Genomic DNA, 24119 nt, shown 5'->3' on the forward strand with positions numbered 1-24119 from the left:
AATGGCTTCCGACGAATCTTATTAAAACGCCGTTTTACGATATACGTCGCTGAAGAGGATCTGTGACGCCCGAGCGAGCCCGGCCGCACCGGCGATGTCGAGTCCGATCGGAAACGTGAACGACGGGACGGGAAATGATCTCCGGGAACGCTAACCGCTAAAGTGCATGTACTGTAGACACGTGCTCGGCGGCGTGTCCGAGCGGTTTAAATGGCTGTACGTACTAATAAGACACTCGGCCTCGTGCACGTACGGGAAAATCCACAGCGACGGCGTGAGGCGGCGAAGCCGAGTCACCGTTACTACCACGAGCGCGACTGTGTTCCTGGAACACGTCATCCTGCAGGGTTTTATTCCTTTTACGCCACAGCGCTTTGCCAGCACGGTGCATTACAGTTACAGTCTACAACCGTTCCCCTGTTCCCACCGATTTCTGCCTGCGCAGGGAGCGCGGCTCTCCTCACGCGGCCAGGGGGGCAGGGGGGCAGAGGGGCAGGGGGGCAGGGGGGCAGAGGGGCAGGGGGGCAGGGGCAGGGGGGCAGAGGGCGATCGCAGAGTCTGTATCCGCTCACAGAGGACGTTTACGGGGACGGCGATAATCGGATATTAACCTGATTAAGACGATTCTCTGATGAAGAAACTCGCACGTAAACAGAGATTATTGATGACGCTGATCCGCTTCACTCGGAGTAAACACATCGAACTGAGACGTGTGGAGTTTTCCTGTTTCAGTCACGTTATCCACGTGTTTTACAGACACGTCTCTCAATCTCACGTATCTCTCTCTTTCTCTCTCTCTCTCTCTCTCACTCTCATTCTCTCTCTCTCACTCTCTCACTCTCTCTATCTCTCTCTCTATCTCTCTCTTTATCTCTCTCTTTCTCTCTCTCTCTCTCTCTCTCACTCTCACTCTCTCTCTCATGCTCTCTCTCACTCTCTCACTCTCTCTCTCACTCTCTCTCTCACTCTCTGTATCTCTCTCAATCTCTCTCTATCTCTCTCTTTATCTCTCTCACTCTCTCTCTCACTCTCTCTATCTCACTCTCTCTCTCTCTCTTAATCTCTCTTTCTCTCTCTCTCAATCTCTCTCTATCGCTCTCTTTCTCTCTCTCACTCTCTCTATCTCACTCTCTCTCTCTCTCTCTTAATCTCTCTTTCTCTCTCTCTCAATCTGTTTCTCTGTCTCTGTCTCAATCGCTCTCTCTCTCTTTCTCTCTCTCAATCTCTCTCTCACTCTCTCAATCTCTCTCTCTCTCTCTCTCTCTATCCCTCAATCTCTCTTTCTCTCTCTCTCAATCTGTTTCTCTGTCTCTGTCTCAATCTCTCTCTATCTCAATCTCTCTCTCAATCTCTCTCTCTTTCTCTCCCTCTCAATCTCTCTCTCTGTGTCTCTCTCAATCCCTCTCCCCCTCTCAATCTCGCTCTCTCTTCTCTCTGTTTCTCTCTCTCCTCTATCTCTCCCCTCTCTCACTATCCTTCCTCTCTCTCCTCTCTGTCTGTCTGTCTCTCCTCTCTCTCCTCTGTTTCTCTCTCTCCTCTCCCTCTCCTCTCTCTCTCTCCTCACTCTCTTTTCCGTTTCTCTCTCTCTCCGCTAGCTCTCCTCCCTACGTCTCTCTGTCTCTCTCCCTCACACATGCACACAGGAGCCTTGCGCATAAAAAATAAAACTAAGTACGAGTTGCCATTGTGTGCTAACTCTGTCAGTGTGTGTGAGGATGTGTGAGACGGAGAGAGAGAGAGAGAGAGAGAGAGAGAGAGAGAGAGAGAGAGAGAGAGTTTACTGAATCATGAACAGTGAGTGTTGTTAGCAGCGCTGTCTTTGGCTTCGTTAGCGGCGCTGCGTGGGTGTGAGAGGACTTCACTCCGGGGAAGCTGTCTCACTGCACTGTGCATTAACTCCTGCTCCTGTCTGTCTGCCTGCCATGCTGCTGGAGTGTGTGTGTGTGTGTGTGTGTGTGTGTGTGTGTGTGTGAGAGATAGTAAATAGTGCTGACTCAACACGCTAGTACACTTTCTTCAAGGATGGTGGCGTGTGAGAGCTGTAACGATTTATAAACACTTTATTTATAACAACGTCAGAGAACCTGACCTCTGACCTCTGACCTCTGCACTATCGGCTGCACTCACGGCACTTTAACCCCAAAATACCCCGATACTTATTTACTGTACGTAGATTTATAAACAGGACGTGCTGTTAGAGGGAAATAATCGACGAAGTGTCTTATTAAAGAACGACGCGGCGTACTTTTTATCCGTTTATAGTTACATCTACTCTATAAACAGTCGTCCCTTCACCCGCGTCCCTTTCCTTCTCTTTCTCGACATTAACACGATGGAAAGAAAAGAAGAAGAAAAAACGCCGCTTGTCATGTGACCGAGAAACCGCAAAAAAAAAAAAAAAAAAAAAAAAAGCGTAAACTCTTCTGTCCTGAAGAATTCCGGCTGCGGCGTTACCTCTGACGCTGGAGACTCCTTCCCTTCCCTTCTCTAAATATTACAGAAGTCCCCATGAATGAGCTGTTGCTATAGAAACGGTAACGCATTACACCAAATGGAGAATGAACCGACACGTCCTGTTCTGACCGGATCGGATCGGAGAAGCCGGCGATCGTGAGCCGGAACAAGCCGCGAATAAACCGCTGAGCCGATTAGCGAACGTGTTGCTAGCGTGTGAACGTAGCGCTCGGCTCGGTGACGAATCAGCTCGACGCACCGCTCTGTCTCGGCGGTGTGTGAGCTGCTTTTTCTTGTCTTCGGGAGCTCCAGGAAAAAAGGGAGCTCCTTTTTTTTTCTTTCTTTCTTTCCCTGGCGCTGTCATGGGTCGAGCAGCACAGAGAAAATTGCCTGAGCCCAAAATTGCCTCAATTACAGTCGATCCGTCGCTAGGCGTCTGAGACGATGGCACGCAGGGAGGAAAAAAAAAAAGAAGTTCAGATGCTGAGAATCGATATCAGACTCTAACAGATCAGACTCGACACACTTTCCACTCCATATCTCATCCGTTCATGAGGAGGCGGAGTCACTGCTGCCATCCTGACCTGGATCATTTTCCCATTACAGCATGACGCGGAGTGTTTTTATTTCTTACTCCGGCCCCGGTGCTGTCGGATCGTTAAAGAGAAGCACAGCGAGATCGAGAGAGGAGCGAAGACTCGGCCGTACAGGATTCCGCGGAGGGTTTTTTGTGATTGTTGCGGCCGGAGAGGTTTGATTCTGCTGCGGCTGTTTCCCGAGTCTGCGATCGGGTTTTGTCTTTCGCGGTGATATCTGTTGGTAAACGAGACCGTTTAGCTGTACTCGTGTTCGACTAACGCAAATCGAAGAGCGCTTCGGCTGAACGCGCGTCGCCATGAGGTCACGTGACGCGTCTCGGCCCGGATCTGCGGAGAATCTGCGGTAATTTGTTTTAAATCGCAGGCTCCTCTGAACATTATCCTCCGAAGTTTCCTTGATTTTGAGTTCATTTCCGTGACTGAAAAATCACTAAATCCTGGAGGGACTGAAGATATATATATATATATATATATATATATATGAGAGAGAGAGAGAAACAAAGAAACAGAGAGGGACAGACACTGACAGAGTGGGGGAGACAGAAGGATAGAGAGCGCGAGAGGGAGAGAGAACTGACACTGAGAGACCGAGACAAAAAAGAGAGAGATAGAGAGAAAGAGCAGTGGTACAACGAGAGCTACAAAAAGATGGAAAGAGACAGGAGGGGAGAGAGACAGACGGAGAGAGAAAAACCGTTCTACTGCATGTCACAGGAGGAAGAAGGAGACGAGACACCTGAGGACAGCTTCTGTCAGATCTCTGCTTTGAAAGAGTGTGATGCAGGATGAACACAGGTGGTGTGGAGGAGAGGAAAGGGTGGGAGAGGAGGGGAGAGAAGAGGAGGGGAGGGAGGGAGGGAGAGGGAGAGGAGAGAAGAGGAGGGTGTTGGAGGGGAGAGGAGTGGAGGAGAGAAGAAGAGGGATGAGGGGGGAGGGGAGGAGAGGAGAGGAGGGGAGGAGAGTAGAGTAGAGGAGAGGAGAGGGGGGGAGTAGAGGAGTGGAGGAGAGTAGAGGAGAGGAGGGGAGAGGAGAGGAGTGGAGGAGAGTAGAGTAGAGGAGAGGAGAGGGGGGGAGTAGAGGAGAGGAGGGGAGGAGAGTAGAGGAGGGGAGAGGAGAGGAGGGGAGGGGAGAGGAGTGGAGGAGAGTAGAGGAGGGGAGGGGAGGAGAGTAGAGTAGAGGAGAGGAGAGGGGGGGAGGAGAGGAGGGGAGGAGAGTAGAGGAGGGGAGAGGAGAGGAGGGGAGGGGAGAGGAGTGGAGGAGAGGAGAGGAGGGGAGGAGAGTAGAGTAGAGGAGAGGAGAGGGGGGGAGTAGAGGAGGGGAGGGGAGAGGAGTGGAGGAGAGTAGAGTAGAGGAGAGGAGAGGAGGGGTGGGGAGAGGAGGGGAGAGGAGGGGAGAGGAGGGGTGGGGAGCGGAGGGGAGAGGAGAGGAGGGGAGCGGAGGGGAGCGGAGGGGTGGGGAGAGGAGGGGAGAGGAGGGGTGGGGAGAGGAGGGGAGCGGAGCGGCGAGAAGAACCTGTGAAAAACACATCAAAACAGAGACGAGCTTAAAAACTGAACAGAGAGGTGGACGAGGAGGACAAAGAGGGAGTCTGAACAGACTCATGAAGAGACCTGCTTTACATTTATATTAGTGTGTGTGTGTGTCTCTGTGTGTGTGTGTGTGTCTGTGTGTGTGTGTGTGTCTGTGTGTGTGTGTGTGTCTGTGTGTGTGTGTGTCTGTGTGTGTGTGCACTACAGTGAAATTAATGCCTGTGACTATTTTAACCCATCTAATAGCACATTTGATCACTCTCTGTCTCTCTCTCTCTCTCTCTCTCTCTCTCTCTCTCTCTCTCTCTCTCTCTCTCTCCTAGCCATTAAACCCAGACTGTCTGGGTAAACACAGTCTAATTACACCTCCAGAGGAAAGCGTGACAAACATGCTTAATGCACGCAGAATTCCTACCCAGCTCACACTCGACACACGTTTAACTGCTTTAGCTTAGTGTTAGAAAGCAGCACTAACAGCATATATATATATATATATATATATATATATATACGTATATAAAATATTAAATCAAATATAGTGGTGCACTGGTACTAAAAAGCGAAACCCCAAATAGAACTGCTGTATTTTATTTACATTTTACATTACATTACATATACATCTCTCAAAGAGTGAGTACATAACAGTAATTAATATTTAGTAATTATATTTATATATAAACACGACTAATACATTTTATTTGCAAGCAGCGATTAGTGGGCCCAAGCACCGAGGGTGCGGGATTGTTTGTTTTCTGAGCCGGTGTCGGTGTGTGGACGGTATTACACCGCATCACTGAACAAAAAGCGTCATTTTCCCTTCACCTGCCATCCTTTAGACAGACTTTCCTCCCTGTTCCGAACCTCCAACATAAAATTCAACTCGCAGCAGGAAGTCCTTCTGGCTGCTTCACTCGACAACCGTGTGTGTTTCTGTCCATCTGCTCACGTCCACGTGATTTTACCTTCCGAGCGTCTTCGAAAGCAGAAAGGACTCGATAGACAGCCAGCGTGTGCGCCAGTGAAACGGAAAGGAGACGCCCGTGTGAGAAGTATGTAAAAGTGTGTCATCGTTGACGTGGTGACGCTTATGAAAGGAGTCTCCGGTGTCGGCGCTTCGTGACGCCCGGGAGTTTTTAACGCAGACGGGTTCACGTTTCGCGGGTTCTCTGTAACGTGACGAGCGGAGCGCTAAGAGAGAGGCTAGTGAGAAAAACAGACTGTTTACAGCCGCTTTAACGCAAGCGATAACCGGAATGAACTCGTTTAATGTAACTCTACATGGGTACAAACAAACAAACAAAAGTGCGGCAAAGAAGGAAAGCTGACTCGACCTGATGTTTTATCTCGACGTCCATCACGAAAATTTGATGGACTTTTTGTCAAAGGACTCAAATTACTTCCAAATGGACACGTTAAAAAATGGATTAAAAGGCAGGAACCTGGCTTTAAATTTTTAAGTGCAGATTGACAGCTGCACTCCCCCCCCCCCCCCCCCCCCCCCCCCTCTCTCTCTCTGTTAGTGATTCATTGATGAAGATCTTTATTGAGGACATGCCAAAAGCATTTGCTCCTTCATAAGCCATAATAATAATAAGCAGTAATTCTCACATCAAGCTGGACTTAATAACACATTTATTTATTTATTTGTTTGTTTGTTTATTTATTTATTTATGGGGCAGTGGTGGCTTGGCGGTTAAGGCTCTGGGTTACTGATCGGAAGGTCGGGGGTTCGACGGCTGCCACTGTCGGGCCCTTGAGCAAGGCCCTTAACCCTCCCTGCTCCAGGGGGCGCTGTATCATGGCCGACCCTGCGCTCTGACCCCAACCTCCTGACATGCTGGGGTATCCGAAGAAAAGAATTTCACTGTGCTGTAATGTATATGTGATCAATAAAGACTAATTGTCATTATTATGTCACAATGCGAGAGAGAGAGAGAGAGAGAGAGAGAGAGAGAGAGAGAGAGAGAGGCTGTATTGCTTGGTCACGGTCCTCAGGACAGAGAAGCTCAGTAATGTCTTCATGATGGGGTCATGGTGGCCTCCCGCCTCCACCCTCCACCCTGTGTGTGCGGAGTCTGCATGTTCTCCCAGGGGCTTCCTCCCACAGGCCGACCGGCGTGTCCGAATGATCCGCGGTGTGTGTGCGATTGCGCCCCGTGATCGGTTGGCACCCCGTCCAGGTCTCCCCGTGACCCAGTGGAGGTATGGAACGGAAGATGAACGAGCAGTTTCTCGATTACGGTGTAATTTCAATTCGAAATGCGTCCGGATACTTTGATCGTGTACACGTACGGTACACCTGTACACGATACACGTGTTTTCTGCACTGACGTTTTTTGTTGTTGTTTTTTTTAAAATCGGCGTAACACGTCACTGAAACGTCGCCTCCGCCTTTAGCACACGCGGCTAGGTTCACTTCCTGCAGTCCGTGATTAATGAACTCCATAATTGCATTCTTCTCTGCAGCTGATATCCGTAGAGATCTGGGAAGACTTGTGTGTGTGTGTGTGTGTGTGTGTATGTGTGTGTGTGTGTGTGTGTGTGCGCGTGCTAACGCAGTGATCCATCCTAAAAGAGGAAATGACCTACTTTAGAACCTGCTGCATTTTAAGCAGTAATAATTGCTGACAAATTATGAAGCTTGCTCAGATTCAAGCAAGCGTCGGGAGAATAAATCTCGATGTTGGAGCGCTGGAGCTCGGCTTACACAGTCCCTCGTGAAAATATCGGAACGTCGAGGCCCGTTCTTTGCTGTAATGTAAGAACTTAGAACGTGACGCCTTTTGTGGCGGATCTGTGGCAGATTTTGTGGCAGACCGTCCGATTTTCACGTGAGCAAAAGTAATGGAACAGATAGATCGTTTTACAGTAAACAACACTTGGTTGCACGTCCCTCGCTCGCAGTAACTGCGCCAAGCCTGCGACCCAGTGACATCCCTGTTGCATTCTGTCTTTTGTGCGTTGCTTTTCCAGACTCTTACAGCAGCCTCTTTCGGTTGTCGTCGTCTTGCCGTCTGACGAAGTTCCTCCCGATTAATCTGGATGCGTTCCTCTGTAGACTGGCAGACAAAACATTCCTGTAAACCTCTGAACGCATTCTGCTGCCACCGTCGTCAATCAAGGTTTGTTTTCAAGATTCCAGAAGCAGCCGTGCAAGCCCAAGCCGTGACGCTACCTCCACCATGAGCTTGATGAGTTGTCTTGGATCATGAGCGGATCCTTTCCTTCTCCACGCTCTGGCCTTTCCATCACTTTGGTAGAGTTCCAGCTCGCTGATCTTCACGTTGGTTTATCCTTTTTAACAGCAAACGCAGTCTTCGCCGGTGAAACCCAGGGCTCAAACCAAGAGTATTAACAGGGCAGTAAGAAATCACTCACGCGTTCCGATATCTTTGCTCACTTTTAAAAAAGTGGCTGGGTTCAAACAAAAGGTGCCAATCTCTAAATTGTTCACCGGGTCTAGATGTAAATATGAGGACAAGCTGAAATTCTGATCTGTCGTCTCGTATTCATCTTCTGCCCTCAAACCCAAACAATAGAACTGGCCTCGCTGTTCCGATACTTTCGGAGCGTTGTGGTATAGCAGATCCCTCGTGTAGATGTGAGGAGGGAAATATAACATAATAATCAGTGTGGGATCAAAGGCGCTCGATGACGCAACTCGTTTCCGACTCAAACGCGACAGCTGCTCGCTTCTCGTTGGCTTCGTGCCGCAGTCGGGGAGAAACATGGCCTCGTTTTGTTTTTTTCCCCTCTCTCTCTTTCTTTTCTCTTTGCTGTGAAGGCGCCTTTAGGTAACATTGCTTTTAAAAGAATCCCGGCGCGTCAGCTCGGCGTGAGCGTCTCGTCTCCAAACAAGCAGATGTGTCGGGTTCGAAGCGGATATATATGCGTCGCAGCTGCACGTTCAGACGTTCAGCTGGAACGGGGCGTGGCGTGAGATGAAACACATTTACGATAGAATGCACCGTACTGTAAGTGGTGCTTGCAGTGCAGAGTTGCTCAGAGTCGGTGTGCAGGCGCTGCATTGGCCTTGAATACCAATGACGAGGACGCGCCGAGGATAATCAGCTCTCACTCCTTTCACTCCGCGCTCGCCGTTCAGGGCCAGATGGCATTAGCATTAAATTTTGCAGCAAGGATGTGAGTTTTATTGTCTGTTTCTACTGCACAGGAGAAAAAAAAACCCCAGCAACATCTCCTGAGCAGGAGTGGAAAAGACATGAGCTGTTGTACTTCGTTACTGCGGATAAGTGTTGCTTTGGTGTATTTATTTCAATTGAGTATTTTCTGAATGTACTTTCAATCCATTACGCCAATCCAACGCGCTCAGTTTAGCGTCCGATCAAGTTGGTCAGTGTAGTTCATCATCTGCTCCGACCTTCTCATGCTGCATGAAGTCGTAGCGCCGTAGCCTTTTGAACATGGACGAGCGACTCAGGCCCTACCTCACTAAAGTGTTTCAGTATGCTGGAGTAAACAAAGACTCGTCTAAAATGTCCCCAATGTCACAACTTGCTTAAAATGTCTCCAGTGTCCCCAACTCGTCTAAAATGTCCACAGTGTCCCCAGCTCATCTAAAATGTCTCCAATGTCCCCAACTCGTCTAAAATGTCCCCAATGTCCCCAGCTCGTCTAAAATGTCCCCAATGTCCCCAGCTCGTCTAAAATGTCCCCAATGTCTCCAATGTCCCCAGCTCGTCTAAAATGTCCACAGTGTCCCCAACTCATCTAAAATGTCCCCAATGTCCCCAACTCATCTAAAATGTCCCCAATGTCCCCAACTCATCTAAAATGTCTCCAATGTCCCCAGCTCGTCTAAAATGTCCCCAACTCATCTAAAATGTCCCCAATGTCCCCAACTCGTCTAAAATGTCCCCAATGTCCCCAACTCGTCTAAAATGTCCACAGTGTCCCCAACTCGTCTAAAATGTCCCCAGTGTCCCCAACTCGTCTAAAATGTCCACAGTGTCCCCAACTCGTCTAAAATGTCCACAATGTCCCCAGCTCGTCTAAAATGTCCACAATGTCCCCAACTCGTCTAAAATGTCCCCAATGTCCCCAACTCGTCTAAAATGTCCCCAATGTCCCCAACTCGTCTAAAATGTCCCCAGTGTCCCCAACTCATCTAAAATGTCCACAGTGTCCCCAACTCGTCTAAAATGTCCACAATGTCCCCAGCTCGTCTAAAATGTCCACAATGTCCCCAACTCGTCTAAAATGTCCCCAATGTCCCCAACTTGTCTAAAATGTCCAGTGTCCCCAACTCATCTAAAATGTCCACAATGTCCCCAACTCATCTAAAATGTCCACAATGTCCCCAACTCGTCCAAAATGTCCCCAATGTCCCCAACTCGTCTAAAATGTCCCCAGTGTCCCCAACTCATCTAAAATGTCCACAATGTCCCCAGCTCGTCTAAAATGTCCACAATGTCCCCAACTCGTCTAAAATGTCCCCAGTGTCCCCAACTCGTCCAAAATGTCCCCAATGTCCCCAACTCGTCTAAAATGTCCACAGTGTCCCCAACTCATCTAAAATGTCCACAATGTCCCCAGCTCGTCTAAAATGTCCACAATGTCCCCAACTCGTCTAAAATGTCCCCAGTGTCCCCAACCCGTCTAAAATGTCCCCAGTGTCCCCAACTCGTCTAAAATGTGCCCAATGTCCTAATCTAAAATGATTCTCCTTTACGTCCCCAACAAGACCTCCATCTCATGTTTCTAACACGACTGTCTTATAGTGATCCAGAGCCAGTTTGCTATGCGAATGCCTGGTCAGACTAGCATCCTTTACAGCAGCTAGCAAAAATTTGTTTAGGCGGCTAGTCGAATTGCAGTGGGGTGCGATTTTACCTGGAGTGTGCTGCGGCACTGCTCCACTGCGCGGATGAATCTGATGGTTTGAGGTATACGCACGTGTTGTGTGTTAGCTCCGATACTTCAAAACGGAGGTGGAGAAGAGTTGAATATTTTCTTGGAGAAGAGGTGAAATTGCTCTCTCTCTCTCTCTCTCTCTCTCTCTCTCTCTCTCTCTAAGAAAATAAGTGCAAATTACCACAATAAGCACAGCAACAAAGAAACAAAAAACAAAAAAACACACTCGATACCTAGCTGAATCAAGCAAACGAGCATGCTAATCTTAGCTAACTACCTATTGAGCCACTGAAATGTCTTACCTGTTCAGCAGAAGAAAAGAAAAAAACCTCTCCGAGTTTTCTACACCTCCCGAAAGCCATGCGGATGTTTATTCTCGTTTTAGCACGGGCTCTGTCGCTTTCCCTTTTTGACTGCAGGCTCTCTGTAGTTTTGAGGTTTCTTGGTTCTGACAGCAGCCGATTCCCCCGACGTCAACGATGATCGCGTTTAGAACTATCCGGATTAAAGCGGCCGTCTAGATGACAGGTCGAAATTCTAAGCGACTCTTGTAAGAACAAATTACAAACATTTCCCCATCCTCAGCCCCACACACACTCGCGATATAGCAGACGTGACATAACCACGCAAAGACGAATGACGTCAAACTGACGTTTCCCGCCAAAACCGCCGGGAGACGGTTTCGAGCGCTGATTTCATAAAAAATACTTGCTCGACAATTGATTTTTGTTCATTTTTAACCCTCCCCCCCAAAAAAAAAGTTCCATACTGCAGCTTTAAATCAGTAAGAGTACGGTCAAGTAGCACTTGAGTAAATGACAAACCGTACAAAACATTACTTCATAAACAAAGTACAATTCCTCAAGTATTTTCCACTTGTGGAACAGATAAAGCGGAATGTTGGGCTTCTTTTTTACGCACCCGCTCAGGCACCTTCAACAATGCGATGAACTACCAGCCCGGTTTGTGTTTTTGGGGAAAAACACCTCGCACCTTGTCCCTCGTGGTTCCTAAGCGGCGAGAACAACAACCGCGAGCGTCTCATTTACAAAGTTCATTCGGATTTTCAATGAAGTTTCCGCGAACTTCATTTTCATTCCGCGCTCGTCGCGTACCCCTGCGCTCCCGTGTTTACGCCGGCCGACTCGACTGAAGCGAGATGCCGTAGATAAAACGCCCCGGGAGGATTTTCAGCCCGGACATTTCCAATCCGTCGCCGTTCAAAGCGTGCGATTAGTCTCCTGGCTGCCGAGTCGCAGGATGCTTCATTAAAAGCGGCGTATCTGCCCCAAATCAGACGTGACGTTCATTGTCAAGGCAACAGGAAGTGCCTGGAGAGATGTCACCTCCACTAAACACCAGACATCCCAGACGTCTGTCTGGAGCTCTGTATACAGATTACAGAATAAAAACACTCTGTGTTGTGCTGTTATAGGAAAATAATCAACGACAGGATGGTGTGATGAAACTGTTACTGTCACCACCATGACGTTGACTCTTTCATAACACGTCGTACTTTTTATCCATTTATAGTTACGTAAAACGTCCACGAAACATTTTCCATCCATCCATCTTCTATAGCGCTTATCCTACAGGGTCGCGGGGAGACCTGGAGCCTATCCCAGGGAGCATGGGGCACAAGGCGGGGTACACCCTATACGGAGTGCCAATCCATCGCGGGCAAATACATATTCACACACCCTTTCGTACAATACGGACACTTTGGACACGCCGATCAGCGTACCTTGCATGTCTTTGGACTGGGGGAGGAAACCGGAGTACCCGGAGGAAACCCCCGCAGCACGGGGAGAACATGCGAACTCCGCACACACAGGAACACGGTGGGACTCGAACCCACGAGTCTGGAGGTGTGAGGCGGTTTGTGATTTTTTTTGTTTTCCATTTGTATCCCACACACACACACACACACACACACATGGGGGAAAAAAGCCCACAGTGAACTGTTTTACAGTATCAGAGCAACGAGCGCACTGTTCAGAAGATACATATGGAGCCATTTCTAAAAGCGTGTGTTGAGCCGTGGAAGCAGATCCGGAGAAATTAGGAGCCGCGATGTGAAACGCCTCATTGGTTTACGTCGACGAATGCCAAATCTCATTCATTAGCATGCAGGAGCATCTGTGAGTAGTTCAGGCGTCCTGCTGGTCCTCATAATCCCCTCAGACGAGCCTGCAAAGCACTTTAATCCTGAGTCAGAGCGAGGACACGAGGCCGTACGACCCGCCTCGACTCCACTCCACCCGGGCTCCTGTCGGACTCGGAGTAACGGCACGACCTGAGAATCGTGTGCAGGGTTCGCTCTTGCGGAAAGCTGGTTTGGGATCAGGACAGAATCTAGGAGACGCCCTTCACGGATATCGCCCGTGCCTCCGTCTCGTCTCGTCACGCCGTTACAGGAAAATAATCAGCCGTGACGGCTTGCTCCTACCACCCTGAAGTGTTTTATTCCTCTCGTACCACAGCCGATCTTCCATCGCTGACCATGTTTTATTTCATAAAGGACATCGTGCCGTACTTATTATCCATTTCTAGCTACAGTCGATGTTGGGGAAGCGAGGTCTCGTTTACGTTACAGCGGCTGCAAACGGACGTTCCCTCACCAGCCTCACTTTTTCATTCAGAACAAACAAATAAGCTACGTAGCTCGTCATGTTACCAATAAATAAATCAATAAATACATAAATAAATAAATAAATAAAAGCAGGAAAACTCATTGTGATGTCACAAATCCTAAAGCTACAGCTTTAACTCTGGTACTGGAGACTCCTTCCCGTACATTTGTTTGTTTGTTTTTTTTTTTAAAGTATATCTGCTCACTACGTTCTGTAGCGTACATCCGAACCATTTCCACCGGAACTGAATATTTCTACGTCGCATCGTTTATACGACCTTTTGTTTTTGTTCGTTTTTCGTACGTTCATTCAAGGAACGAACCCATCATCTGACGTCGGCGTTGAAAAAGGAATAAATGAGACGAATTTGGGGATTATTTTGCAAGCAAAACATTCAAAAAGTTGGATCTTAAGCTCGTAAAAGTGCTTTATTTATATATATATATATATATATATATAAATGTAAATTATATTCCAATTGTAAAATTCCTTCGGAATTAGCGATTGAACTATTGTCTTTCTAATGGCAGGTTACAGGATGTTTATAGAGCAGGTGGATTGTCGTGAAGATTTTAACACACACACACACACACACACACACACACACACACACACACACGCGGCAGCTCTGATGAACGTGATTGTCTCTGACAGCCGGTGATAACGCTGGTGCGCGTCTCACCGCAGGCCGTCGTGTCGAAGGCGCCCGTTTCACACGACATTAAGTTGTAAATGAGCTCGGAACAGGTGCGGAGTTTCCCGGAGCCCGAGCGCGTCGCACCGACGTTAAAAGCAGAAAGACCGATCCGATTTTTGTTTTTCACGTCTGGTAAAGCGGCGTCTTGATGATATTAAGATGGTCACAGATCTGCAGAGCGGCCCACGATAACGCAGTTAAGCCAAGCTTCTTAAATGAAATTGGAATTAAGATGACGAGGCCCGTCTGTCGGCGGATCGCGGCCAGGACGATAAAGCCGGAGACATCCATCACTTCCTGTCAACGCCGGATTTTATAAAGTGAGAGGATGATACGGAGCGTACGTGAAGCGTAAAAAATCCAACTGACAGCATTTTTCCGTTCGGCCGCGACGTTTTTGCCGTGTGTGTGTGTTTGTGTGTGTGTGTGTGTGTGTGTGTGTGTATATATTAACAATAGAACTCTAAATGGAACTAGGAGTTGGTGCCGAAACTCGGCGTGCTTGGATTTTTAAAATTGTATTTTATTTGGCAAATTCTCTCACCCATTTACGATGACGATTTTGGAATATCCTTCAAAAGACGAGCGTTTTCAAAGAACACGCGAAGGACGTGTTATGACGTGAGCCTCCGTTTTTTTTTTTTGTTTGTTTTATTTCCCGTTACTCGTCCTAATCTGTACGACCCTCTGCGAAAACCGTAAATTAAAAAAAAAACACGAAACGTCTTCTTGCTGTACGTATAAGTAGTCCTTCGTGTCCATTTTGTCTCGAGGGTGTGCAAACTTTTGCACGCAACTGTATAATAACACTGTTTATTAGCGTGAAAAACTTGAGGCCACACACACACACACACACACACACCCCCCCACCTGAGTCTGACGAGCAGTGCGCTGAGGAAGAAAGCGATTCGATTTCGAGATGGAGTTACGACCTTGACCGTTTTAATCTTCCGACAGTCGGGGTGGGGTGTTTTTTTGTCCGTTTTTTGGTACACCTTTTCCGATACCGCGATAGGTTCTGTCAGGATGTGTCTTTCCGAGATAGCATGGATGAAATTGAATCTTTAAAATATCATTTTCTATATATATTTTTTAAAACTCCTAGATTGCGCCGTGCGAACCCGGTAGCTATGCACGTCCGTTACTTGTTAGCTACGGTAGCATCATAGCTCCGGGGCAAAAACGAAATAAGCAACTTTAGACCCAGAACATCTCGACTACATTGAGAAGCGGAGTAATTGCCCATTCAGTTTTGCCACGTACCCCTGGGGTCGGGGGTTCGAATCCCGCCTCCGCCCTGTGTGTGTGGAGCTTGTGTGTTTGTTCCGTGCTTCAGGGGTTTCTTCCGTGTACTCCGGTTTTCTCCCTCAGTCCAAAGCCGTGTACTGTGGGCTGATTAGCGTTTCCAAAGTGTGTTTGTGTGTGTGTGTGTGTGTGTGGTTGTGCCCTGCGATGGGTTGGTCCATATGGAAAATGGATGGTCGGGATGAATGGACACAGTGTAGGGTTCTGGTCAGGATTCTGTGAAGCTGCATCACATTGTCATGAGTCATGAGGCAGAGGTCAGCGGGATTGATACAGTGAAGCGAAGAGTATGAAACTGGCGTCGGAGTACACCCTGGGCTCCGGCAGCTCCTCGCTCTCCAGCCTGAGTAGATCTCCTGGTTTGGAGGTGAGTCGGTGTGAACTTCTCAGTTCTGCAGCTCCTGAGGCTCCTGCGGTTTGTGCGGCTGATTTAATCGGATATCAGCAGAGTGTTCAAGGTGAAGGTTCAGTTTACCGACTCTGATTTGCTGATTTAGATTCTGTAGACTTTTGTTCTAGTAGTTTCCTTCTGCGTGTATAACTTGACTTTTTTCCTGATGTATGCTGGATTGAGTATTTAATACAACGCTGATGTGCTGCGGTGAAGAAAATAGGAGTGTGTGTTGGATTGGATCCATCTGATTCGTTCCTGCTGCACAACAGTGTTCAGTGAGGTGGAGAACAATGGAACAATGGTGTTTTTTTTCTAATAATGTGTGTGTGTGTGTGTGTGTAGAATCCCAGACCAGGCCAGTGGAGCACGTTCAGCCGAGAAGTGTCCTTTCTCGACATTGCTGTAGAGATGTGATTTGCTTGGCAGTGTGAGGAAAATATACAGGAGCGTGCGAGGGACATGTGCGGGTGCGAGGGACATGTGCGGGTGCGAGGGACATGTGCGGGTGCGAAGGACATGTGCGGGTGCGAGGGACATGCGTGCGTGCGAGGGACATGCGCGCGTGCGAGGGACATGCGCAGGTGTGAGGGACATGTACGGGTGCGAGGGACATGTGCGGGTGCGAGGGACATGTGTGGGTGCGAAGGACATGTGCGGGTGCGAGGGACATGTACGGGTGTGCGGGTGCGAGGGACATGTGCGGTTGCGAGGGACATGCGCGGTTGCGAGGGACATGCGCAGGTGCGAGGGACATGTACGGGTGCGAGGGACATGTACGGGTGCGAGGGACATGTATGGGAATCCTGATATGTTTTACAGAGCACCACAACCGCGAACATCGCTGTAGCTATGGAGACGCTGATGAGGAGATTAATAAATCTCTCCTAAGAATAAAGATGTTTCCTGCCTTCACACCACTGAAACACTCTCGTCTTTTGATTCTCTCGCTCTTTAATCCCTCGTTCCTCTGGGAACCTGACAGAGCAGATAAAAGAGATCAGTGCCACCCACCAGCGCGTCCCTCAAACCCCAAACGCAGGATTTCCCGGGATTTCATTAACACATGCAGTACAGATGTTTCCATGGGCTGGAAATGGGCAGCCTCCGTTTTAAAACAAAAACGTTTCTTTGCGGCTTGCGTCGTGAAGAGGAAACTAAAACTAAAGTAATATTTACGATAAGATTTTTAGTCGTGTCAGGACAACGTTAGAAGTAAAGACGGAAGTAACGTACACTATATTTCAGACAAAAACGCGTCCAGGGAGGGAGTGTATCATTTTAAATCTCACGTTTACTCCGTATTGACTGATATTTTCGTAACGTAGATGCAATATGTTCGTTGTAGCATTTTATTTCAATACATCTGCCAGACGAGCTTGCTAATGTTTGCTGCTTAGCATTAAAGCTCGTTATATACTGTAATAGCTTGGGTTCTGTACAACTAGCTAGCTAGCTAGTAAGTTATACCTCGTATCATGTTTGCGAAAGTGAATTATCGACGTATAAATGTTTAATGTGCGCTACGGACTACGATCAATTCGTGCCCGTTGTTAAAAATCTACCAAGTTGCCAACAAATTGTACATGCAGTACGACTGCCACTAGGGGGCGAACTCTTAGCTACAGAATGAGAATTAGCCACGGCTAACGCGGGTGTACGTTTCTGTTTCATACCAAGCGCTAACACAATAAGGGAAGCGACTTTGGAAAACCTTATTTATTTATTTATTTATTTATTACTTCCACCCCTGAGAGCCGAAATGCATATTTTATTCCCTGCGCTCAGTCGAGCTCTGACCTTCTCACCTTCAGCAACACACACTGCACGGTCAGACCCAGCGGCGTCCGCGCTGTCTTACGCCAACAACGCTCTGAAACGTGTGCTCTCGCTGACAGGACGGTGGAACCACAGAGAATAACGTCAGAGTACGCAGAGAAAATATATATATATATATATATATATATATATAAACATGGTTTACTGAGCCGTGTCTTGTCCTTCACGCTTACTGACCCGGAAACTCTGAAGATCTTAAGCGGCGTCTGATAGACAGGCAGTACATCGGGGGGAAAAAAACATTAAAAATCATGTTTACGTGCATTTCAGGAGCGTTTACACGATCGGTCAGTCAAGAATCTCGTTTCTTTCGCGATACAAGACGTTGCAACTGGATAAAAAAACCCCAGACGAGGCGCAGAAATCGATTCTTCCTTTCTTAACTAATCTTATATTTGTGCAGACGGATATGAAGGAAGGATACGGGTTGAATTGCACAAACACACGCGCAGAATAGCCTGATTTTTATTCATCCCAAACCAGCGTGTCCTTATATTATGTTGGACTCGAGCTATTTTCGAATTGAAAAGAGTTAGGACAGCGGTTCTCGACCTATCGTGAGCTCCGGACGCCCTTCACTCCGCGACAGTTCTAGGCGATATATGTATTTAACCGTCATTTCTATATGTGTTACTTTATTTGATTAATATTTCAACGTTAATAATGTTAACGTTGGACATTTTAAAACGGAATCAAAACGTTTCCAGGTTTTATTTTATCGATTTTTTTTTTTCACGTTTTATTGTTGGCGTGACATTTTAAATCTGACTCTCTGGAGGATCTGTTGTTTATTTTATCCGTCAACGCGACGCTTGAACTTGTCTGCCAAATTATCGTTTCGTGTTTTTTTTTAAACAACCAGATCGGTTCATTTTAAAACGTGTCTTGAATTGTTCCTACATTCGTTGGGCGTATGATATATTCGAATATATTTTGATACATTTAACAAACATATGTATGTTATTTAAACGTTTTAAAAACTTTCCTACGGCCCCACCTGTAATTACGCCACGGACCACTAGGGGTCCCACGGTTCAGAAACGGTGAGTTAGGAGATAATAATTCGGTGTGATTTTCAGATCCGTTTAAATTACTACGCTCCTACTGACTGTTGCTAACTGCTTTCAGCGGAAAGTAGGTAAAGCCTGCTCGCATGTCGCTGGTTGACGTCATGCTCTAATTAGCATATTCATGATGTCATCGTGCCGTATTTGCATTCCGCCTAGCGTCAGCCTTTTACGTCTGTTTGCTTCTCTCGTACTCTCTGTGCTAACACGCTGTATTTTAACACAGCCGGATTCCCGATAAAGCCGCTCTCACGTACGTATTTTTCCGTTTCTGTTGTCAGAGTATGAAACAGTGTCGCTAGGAAACGCGGCCTGTTAAGACTGATTGAAAACTGTCAACCTTTCAAGGTTCTTCAGTTGTCTGTCTGGAGGAACCTTTTAAAGGTTCTATGTAGATCCCGTCAGTAGTGTTTCCTATCGGAAAGGGTTATGACTCGGAACCCCTTACAGAACCAACGAAGAGCTATGTTTTCCGTAATCCGGTAGGTCGTCCACTTCTACGTCAGTGGATATGGTAAATAAACACATAAACAAACAAACAGACAAATCTAAATAAATAAATCGCCTCAAGTGCCTTTTCTCTATTTTCCTGTTTTTCCTCAACATCCTAAACATCATACGATCGTTCGCCTCGTAGCTCGTTGGCCGGCGCTTTAAACTCCGTGAAGTATTATTTTTCCGACGTCCGCGCGGCTCGTGAATGGGAGTGATCGAGCGTTGTGATTTTGTACCGCTGTGAGAAAAGGAACGTGTTTGAGACGATCTGAACGCCGTGTTCGAGAGGCTGTAATCGCCCCCTCGGATCCACGGAGAGGTCGTCCTCGGCTCGTTCATCACTCTCCCGCCCGCGGCTCCGGAGAGACTGAAAGCTGTTTTGCTACCAGCGGAGCTGTTTACGGCTCGGAAATGACACGGAATTATTAATGAGGGGCTGCGGCAGAGATTGGCTGCATGCTTCTGTCGCCCCAGCTGTAGCGCTTTTATATGTGGAGCAGCGTCTTCGAGTACATCCTGGACCGTGTGTGTGTGTGTGTGTGTGTGTGTGTGTGTCACAGCAAGGGTCCAGGAGCGTCTGAATGAATGGTTTTGTAAAGGTTTCTAGTTTTATTACGTCTTAAACCCAACGCCAGAAGCATCTTATGACTCCAAATTCCTAAAAGAAAATATTAAAAGCTCGAAACAAATAATTAACGGTAAGTAAGTAATTAAACGCTCTGTGTCCTGCTGCTATCGGAAAATAATCGGTCGTGCGTTGTTTGTTTTTTTTTTATTCCTCTTACGCAACAGCGGTCTCTCACCGAGTACACGTTTTTTATTCGTTAAAGATCAACACGTCATACTTTGGGGGGGAAAAAAAAAAAAATCTGTTTACCGTATAGTTACATTTAAATGTTATCGCTTACGTTATCGCAGCTGTAAACAGCCGCCCCCTGAAATCGCCAGCCTCTGTTCTTTTTTTTATCTCTCTCTTGAAAGCAAAAACGCAGCCTGTCACGTCACCGCGAAACCGCGACGCGTGAAGACCTCCGACTTTTTGACGTGAAAGGAGACTTAAAGTGAACTCTGACACTGGAGACTCCTTTCCATAAACGTTCGACACGATAAACACGACCTCCTCCACCGCTTCAGCGCTGTTTATCCGGAGCGTCCGGCGCGCCTCGTGGACGAGCCGTTACTATAGAAACGATACGTACAGGACGTTACGATACCGACGAAACGCTATAATGAACTGATATCGATTTTGTCATATATATATATATATATATATATATCGATCGACAGGGTACAGAGGCCACGCCTCCTTGACTGGGACTAACAGACGGAAACGCTATGATAACGTTCCCAAGCAGTGAACGCTGGTAATAAACGAGACAGAAAGAGGTCCAGTCTCCATCTCGTCTCGGTGTTTCGGCTCAGTGTCAGAAATATCGAGTCTAGCTTGCTGGGTTTGTAAATCCTTCTCCATCCTTCGTCGTCCTCCTGAGCAGGGTCAGAACCCAGGACGGAGTCTCTTCTGTATCCTCAAACCTGCACTGAATGCTGATGAAGTTAAACCCGCCATCGTGCTCGCTTTGTTTTAGTTTATTTATTTTTATCGCTTTGTCACTTCTGAATGAATCTGAACTGCATTTTTCTTTCCTCCTTCTTCATAGGCGAGCCACGGAAGTTTGACCCGGCCTTCCGGGGGCCCGTCCATAACAGGTAAAGAATCCTTTTTCATTCATTATAGCTTATAGACAGTCCCTAATGTTTACAGTATAGGGGTGGAACACAGTGACGCTATCTGTATCTGTTCCCGTGCTCCAATTATTCATGATTATATCTGTATTCGGGTTTAAATCCAAAGTGGGTGTGGCCTAAACCACAACGGTTTTTTTTGTTGTTGTTGTTTTTTGGTGACTCGCGGTGTGGGACGACTTCTGGCTCTGAAAGTTCCTCAACCTCAGCTACATCTCTCCAGCCCATCATTACTGTATACAATATTTTCTAACCAATTTAGTTTCGCAAAATACCCAGAAGTCCCTGAAATGTCCCCGTGACCTTTTTTGTCGCGCCCTGATGCGTCTCAAACGGAAGTCCTTTCCGGCAAATCTTTCTTTTGACCCGACCTGAGATCTGAGCCCAGAACACAGAGTAATGCTGCTATTATTATCATCATTATTGTTTATTTTTCCGATTTTTAAACTAATCGTCAGTTTGGCATTTGATTGGAATCTTCCTGTTTATTTCAACAGAACACTGGACTCGTATGACTGGAAAAATCTCCCAAAATGGCCCCCAAGTCTTACAGGACTTGCCTATAAGCGGTATAAGAAGACGTATCCGTGACTAGCTGTAACGTCTATATAGTACCTGAGTCACACACACACACACACACACACTAACCCAGTTCGAGCAACAGGGAAGCGTTAAATAAAAAATGAGAACGTCGTCCATCTCGTGTCCTTAATTACTACTGACAGCACAGCACACACCGAGAGCGTGTTAACTTGTCCAGCGCCGGACAAACCCCTGCAGAGTTGAATCAACTCTCACGCTGTCTATTAGCCGGTCAGGAAGGAGGCGTGGCCTAAAGTGCGAAGGTGGAGTTGGTCAGACGGAGGTGATTCGTTTCCTAATATCGTCTCGTTCACAGAGGTCTGTACGCATGAACTGATTTTTTTTTTTTTTTTTTTTAAATGTCGACGTTTTCAGTAAGGAGATGTTTATTTAACGTTTAAGGAAGGAGTCTCCAGTGTCAGAGTTAAAGCTGTATGAAGCTGTATAAAACGTCAAGAGAGGGGAAAAAATAAGATCGGCGGGTGAGGGGACGGGCGTTTATAGCCGCCGTAACGTGCGTGAGGACGGGGATTAATTCTAAACGGATAAAAATGACGCCGCCGTCCGTCACATATAGTAGGAACGAAGCACTTACGAATACGAACGCTCGCTCGTTGGAGGGAAATAATCCGCTTTAGCGGTAACTGATCACATCGTCGATTATTTTCCTAAAACGAAACAACGACGGACGAACAGCCGTCTTCCCCCTCTGGGGGGTTTCTTCATCGCAGCCTTCCATCTTACCAAAACACCTAGTCCCCTGGAACAACCATTCATCCTTTAATCCTCTTTCCGAGCTTTAAACGAAAAGAAAAAAAAAACCACCAGACATCTTCATGAGCTCAAACAAACGCGTGCGTTATGAACCTGGTGATGAAGCGTAATTATCTTTTCCTCCGAGTGCCATATTGTGGAGATTATTGCAGCTAATCATTAAGGCGTGCGCTGCGATGCAATTACGCCTCACGGACGACCAAAGATTAGCCTTCAAATACCTGTAAACACCCCTCTCCTCGGAGGCTCGAGTCAATACCGGGGCTGAATAATTCTCCCTGGCAGGGACTCGACGTCCTTGGCCGTTTAAATTCCTCCCAGACACGCTTGAAGTGATAAGAGCGAGATGGCAGAGATTGCTTTTTTTTTGATAGCACGAGATGTAATTATAGATCCCGGTACAAACAGCGCAGCCGTTACTCACGAGCTGGAAAAACAAGAACCTTGGACGGGAGGAGAAAATGCAGATTAATGCCATGCCGGTTGTTTTTCTTCCTTTTGTTTTTAATTGAGTTTATTCTCACTTCCGCCCACGGCGCTAAATTGGCAGCCTTGCTAGTTGTTTATCTTTCATGCGATCGGACGCTCACCGTACTGTAGGTCTGAGGAAATTGCTTAGTAGAAGCAGGTTTGTGATTTTAAAGACTCGATGACCTTCTGAAGTCTGTGTTTCTCTCCTTGGCGTGGAAAAAAAACTGAACCTGGCTAGCTATCGGCGTCGTGTAAGTAATGTTTAACTACTAGCTAACTAGCTAACCGCTATTATATACACACGATCAGCCATAACATTAAAACCACCTGCTTCATATCGCGTACGTCCTCCTTGTGCCAGCAAAACGGCTCCGATTCGTCGACGCACGGACTCCGCAGGACCTCTGAAGGTGTGCTGTGGTACAGGATCTGGCACCAAGAGCTTAGCGGTAGATCCTTTAAGTTGCGAGGTCGGGCCTCCGTGGACCGGACTTGTTTGTCCAGAACATCGTGATCGAGATCTCGGGAATTCGGAGGCCGGAGTGATTAAAAGACGCAGCTTGTCATGCTACCAAAAAGCTGCTCTGTCCTTAAGATGACTCCAAGTTCAAATCCGACCTCCGACTGTTACTGGAGACTCCTTCCGTAAATGTGAAATAACAACCCCACCCCCATCCCTGTGTACGTTGTTAGGTATCATGAATACAAACCTGTGATGGATTATTTCTGTTTGTTTCTCTGAGCTCACTCTGTAGTCTAACTCCGACCCATGTTAACGCTCCGCATTTCTAATTAGCGCCGGTTAGCCAAGCGTGTCGTTCAGAAATCCCTCCACCGCCTCCTGGCTCTGTTCAGAGCTGCGCCACGTAAAAAAAAAGGCGCTCCTCGAGAGTTGTGTTGACCTGATTTTAATCTCGGTTCAGTCTCCACCCGAGGCACGTCAGGGCTTACCGCGCCCGTTACGAAGTCCTGTAAATGTGCGACGGGCTTCGGGGGCGGCTTCGAGCAAATTAAAGTTGCCCGTCGAGGGACGTGTCGGAAGGAGGAGCGAAAACACACTCTTTCGGGATGAAAGCAGGTCACGCGGCGGTACCTGTGCTTGCGAAACTGAAGATAAACCTTACCTCCACCGCAGAGTGACTTCAGTCCAGAGAGACGGGGCGTGTGTGAGAAAGAAAAACGCTGCCTAGACAGACAGGAAGTCATCGAGCCGAACCTGAACGGTCGTAACGTTTTGGTATTCTGAGATCGTTTCCCACAATCCTTCACATTAGCTCAGGTGCATCATCCGGTGTGGATGGAAATGACTGAGAACGTGAGCGGTCCGTTTGACCCGATTTGTATTTCCGATGAGAAACCGCCGGAGCAGTGACAGGATGTTGACCCTACTGTATTTTCCTCAGGGGGAAAAAACGGTACTCGAACGTCCTTTCGCTTGTTGCGGAGGTGAAGCGTAAACCTTTTGAACCTTTTTAATAAGTACCTTTCGACTTTAATGAAAAAGGTACAATTGTGTGCGTGTGTGTTTTGTTTTGTTGTTGTTGTTGTTGTTGTTTTGCTCTAATTTTCCATTTATTTTACGCACACGGTTTCCAGGCCGTGGTGTTGAAGGATTACGGAGCGGTCATTAAATCAGCAGCACTATTAAGGGAACGTGTTAAGGTGT

The 24119-nt window shown here is 47.3% G+C and overlaps 1 protein-coding gene across 1 annotated transcript in view; it reads left to right on the forward strand.

Moving 5' to 3' along the window:
- The window catches only part of slc44a5a (solute carrier family 44 member 5a), a 50110-nt gene that overhangs the window by 2495 nt on the left and 23496 nt on the right, over positions 1 to 24119 (forward strand). Inside the window, exon 2 of the mRNA XM_017496073.3 lies at positions 20542 to 20590. Coding sequence (XP_017351562.1) covers positions 20542 to 20590 — 49 coding nt within the window. The remainder of the gene's footprint in view (positions 1 to 20541; positions 20591 to 24119) is intronic.

This window comes from Ictalurus punctatus, chromosome 20 (assembly GCF_001660625.3).
Source record: "Ictalurus punctatus breed USDA103 chromosome 20, Coco_2.0, whole genome shotgun sequence".
Taxonomy (NCBI): Eukaryota; Metazoa; Chordata; class Actinopteri; order Siluriformes; family Ictaluridae; genus Ictalurus; species Ictalurus punctatus.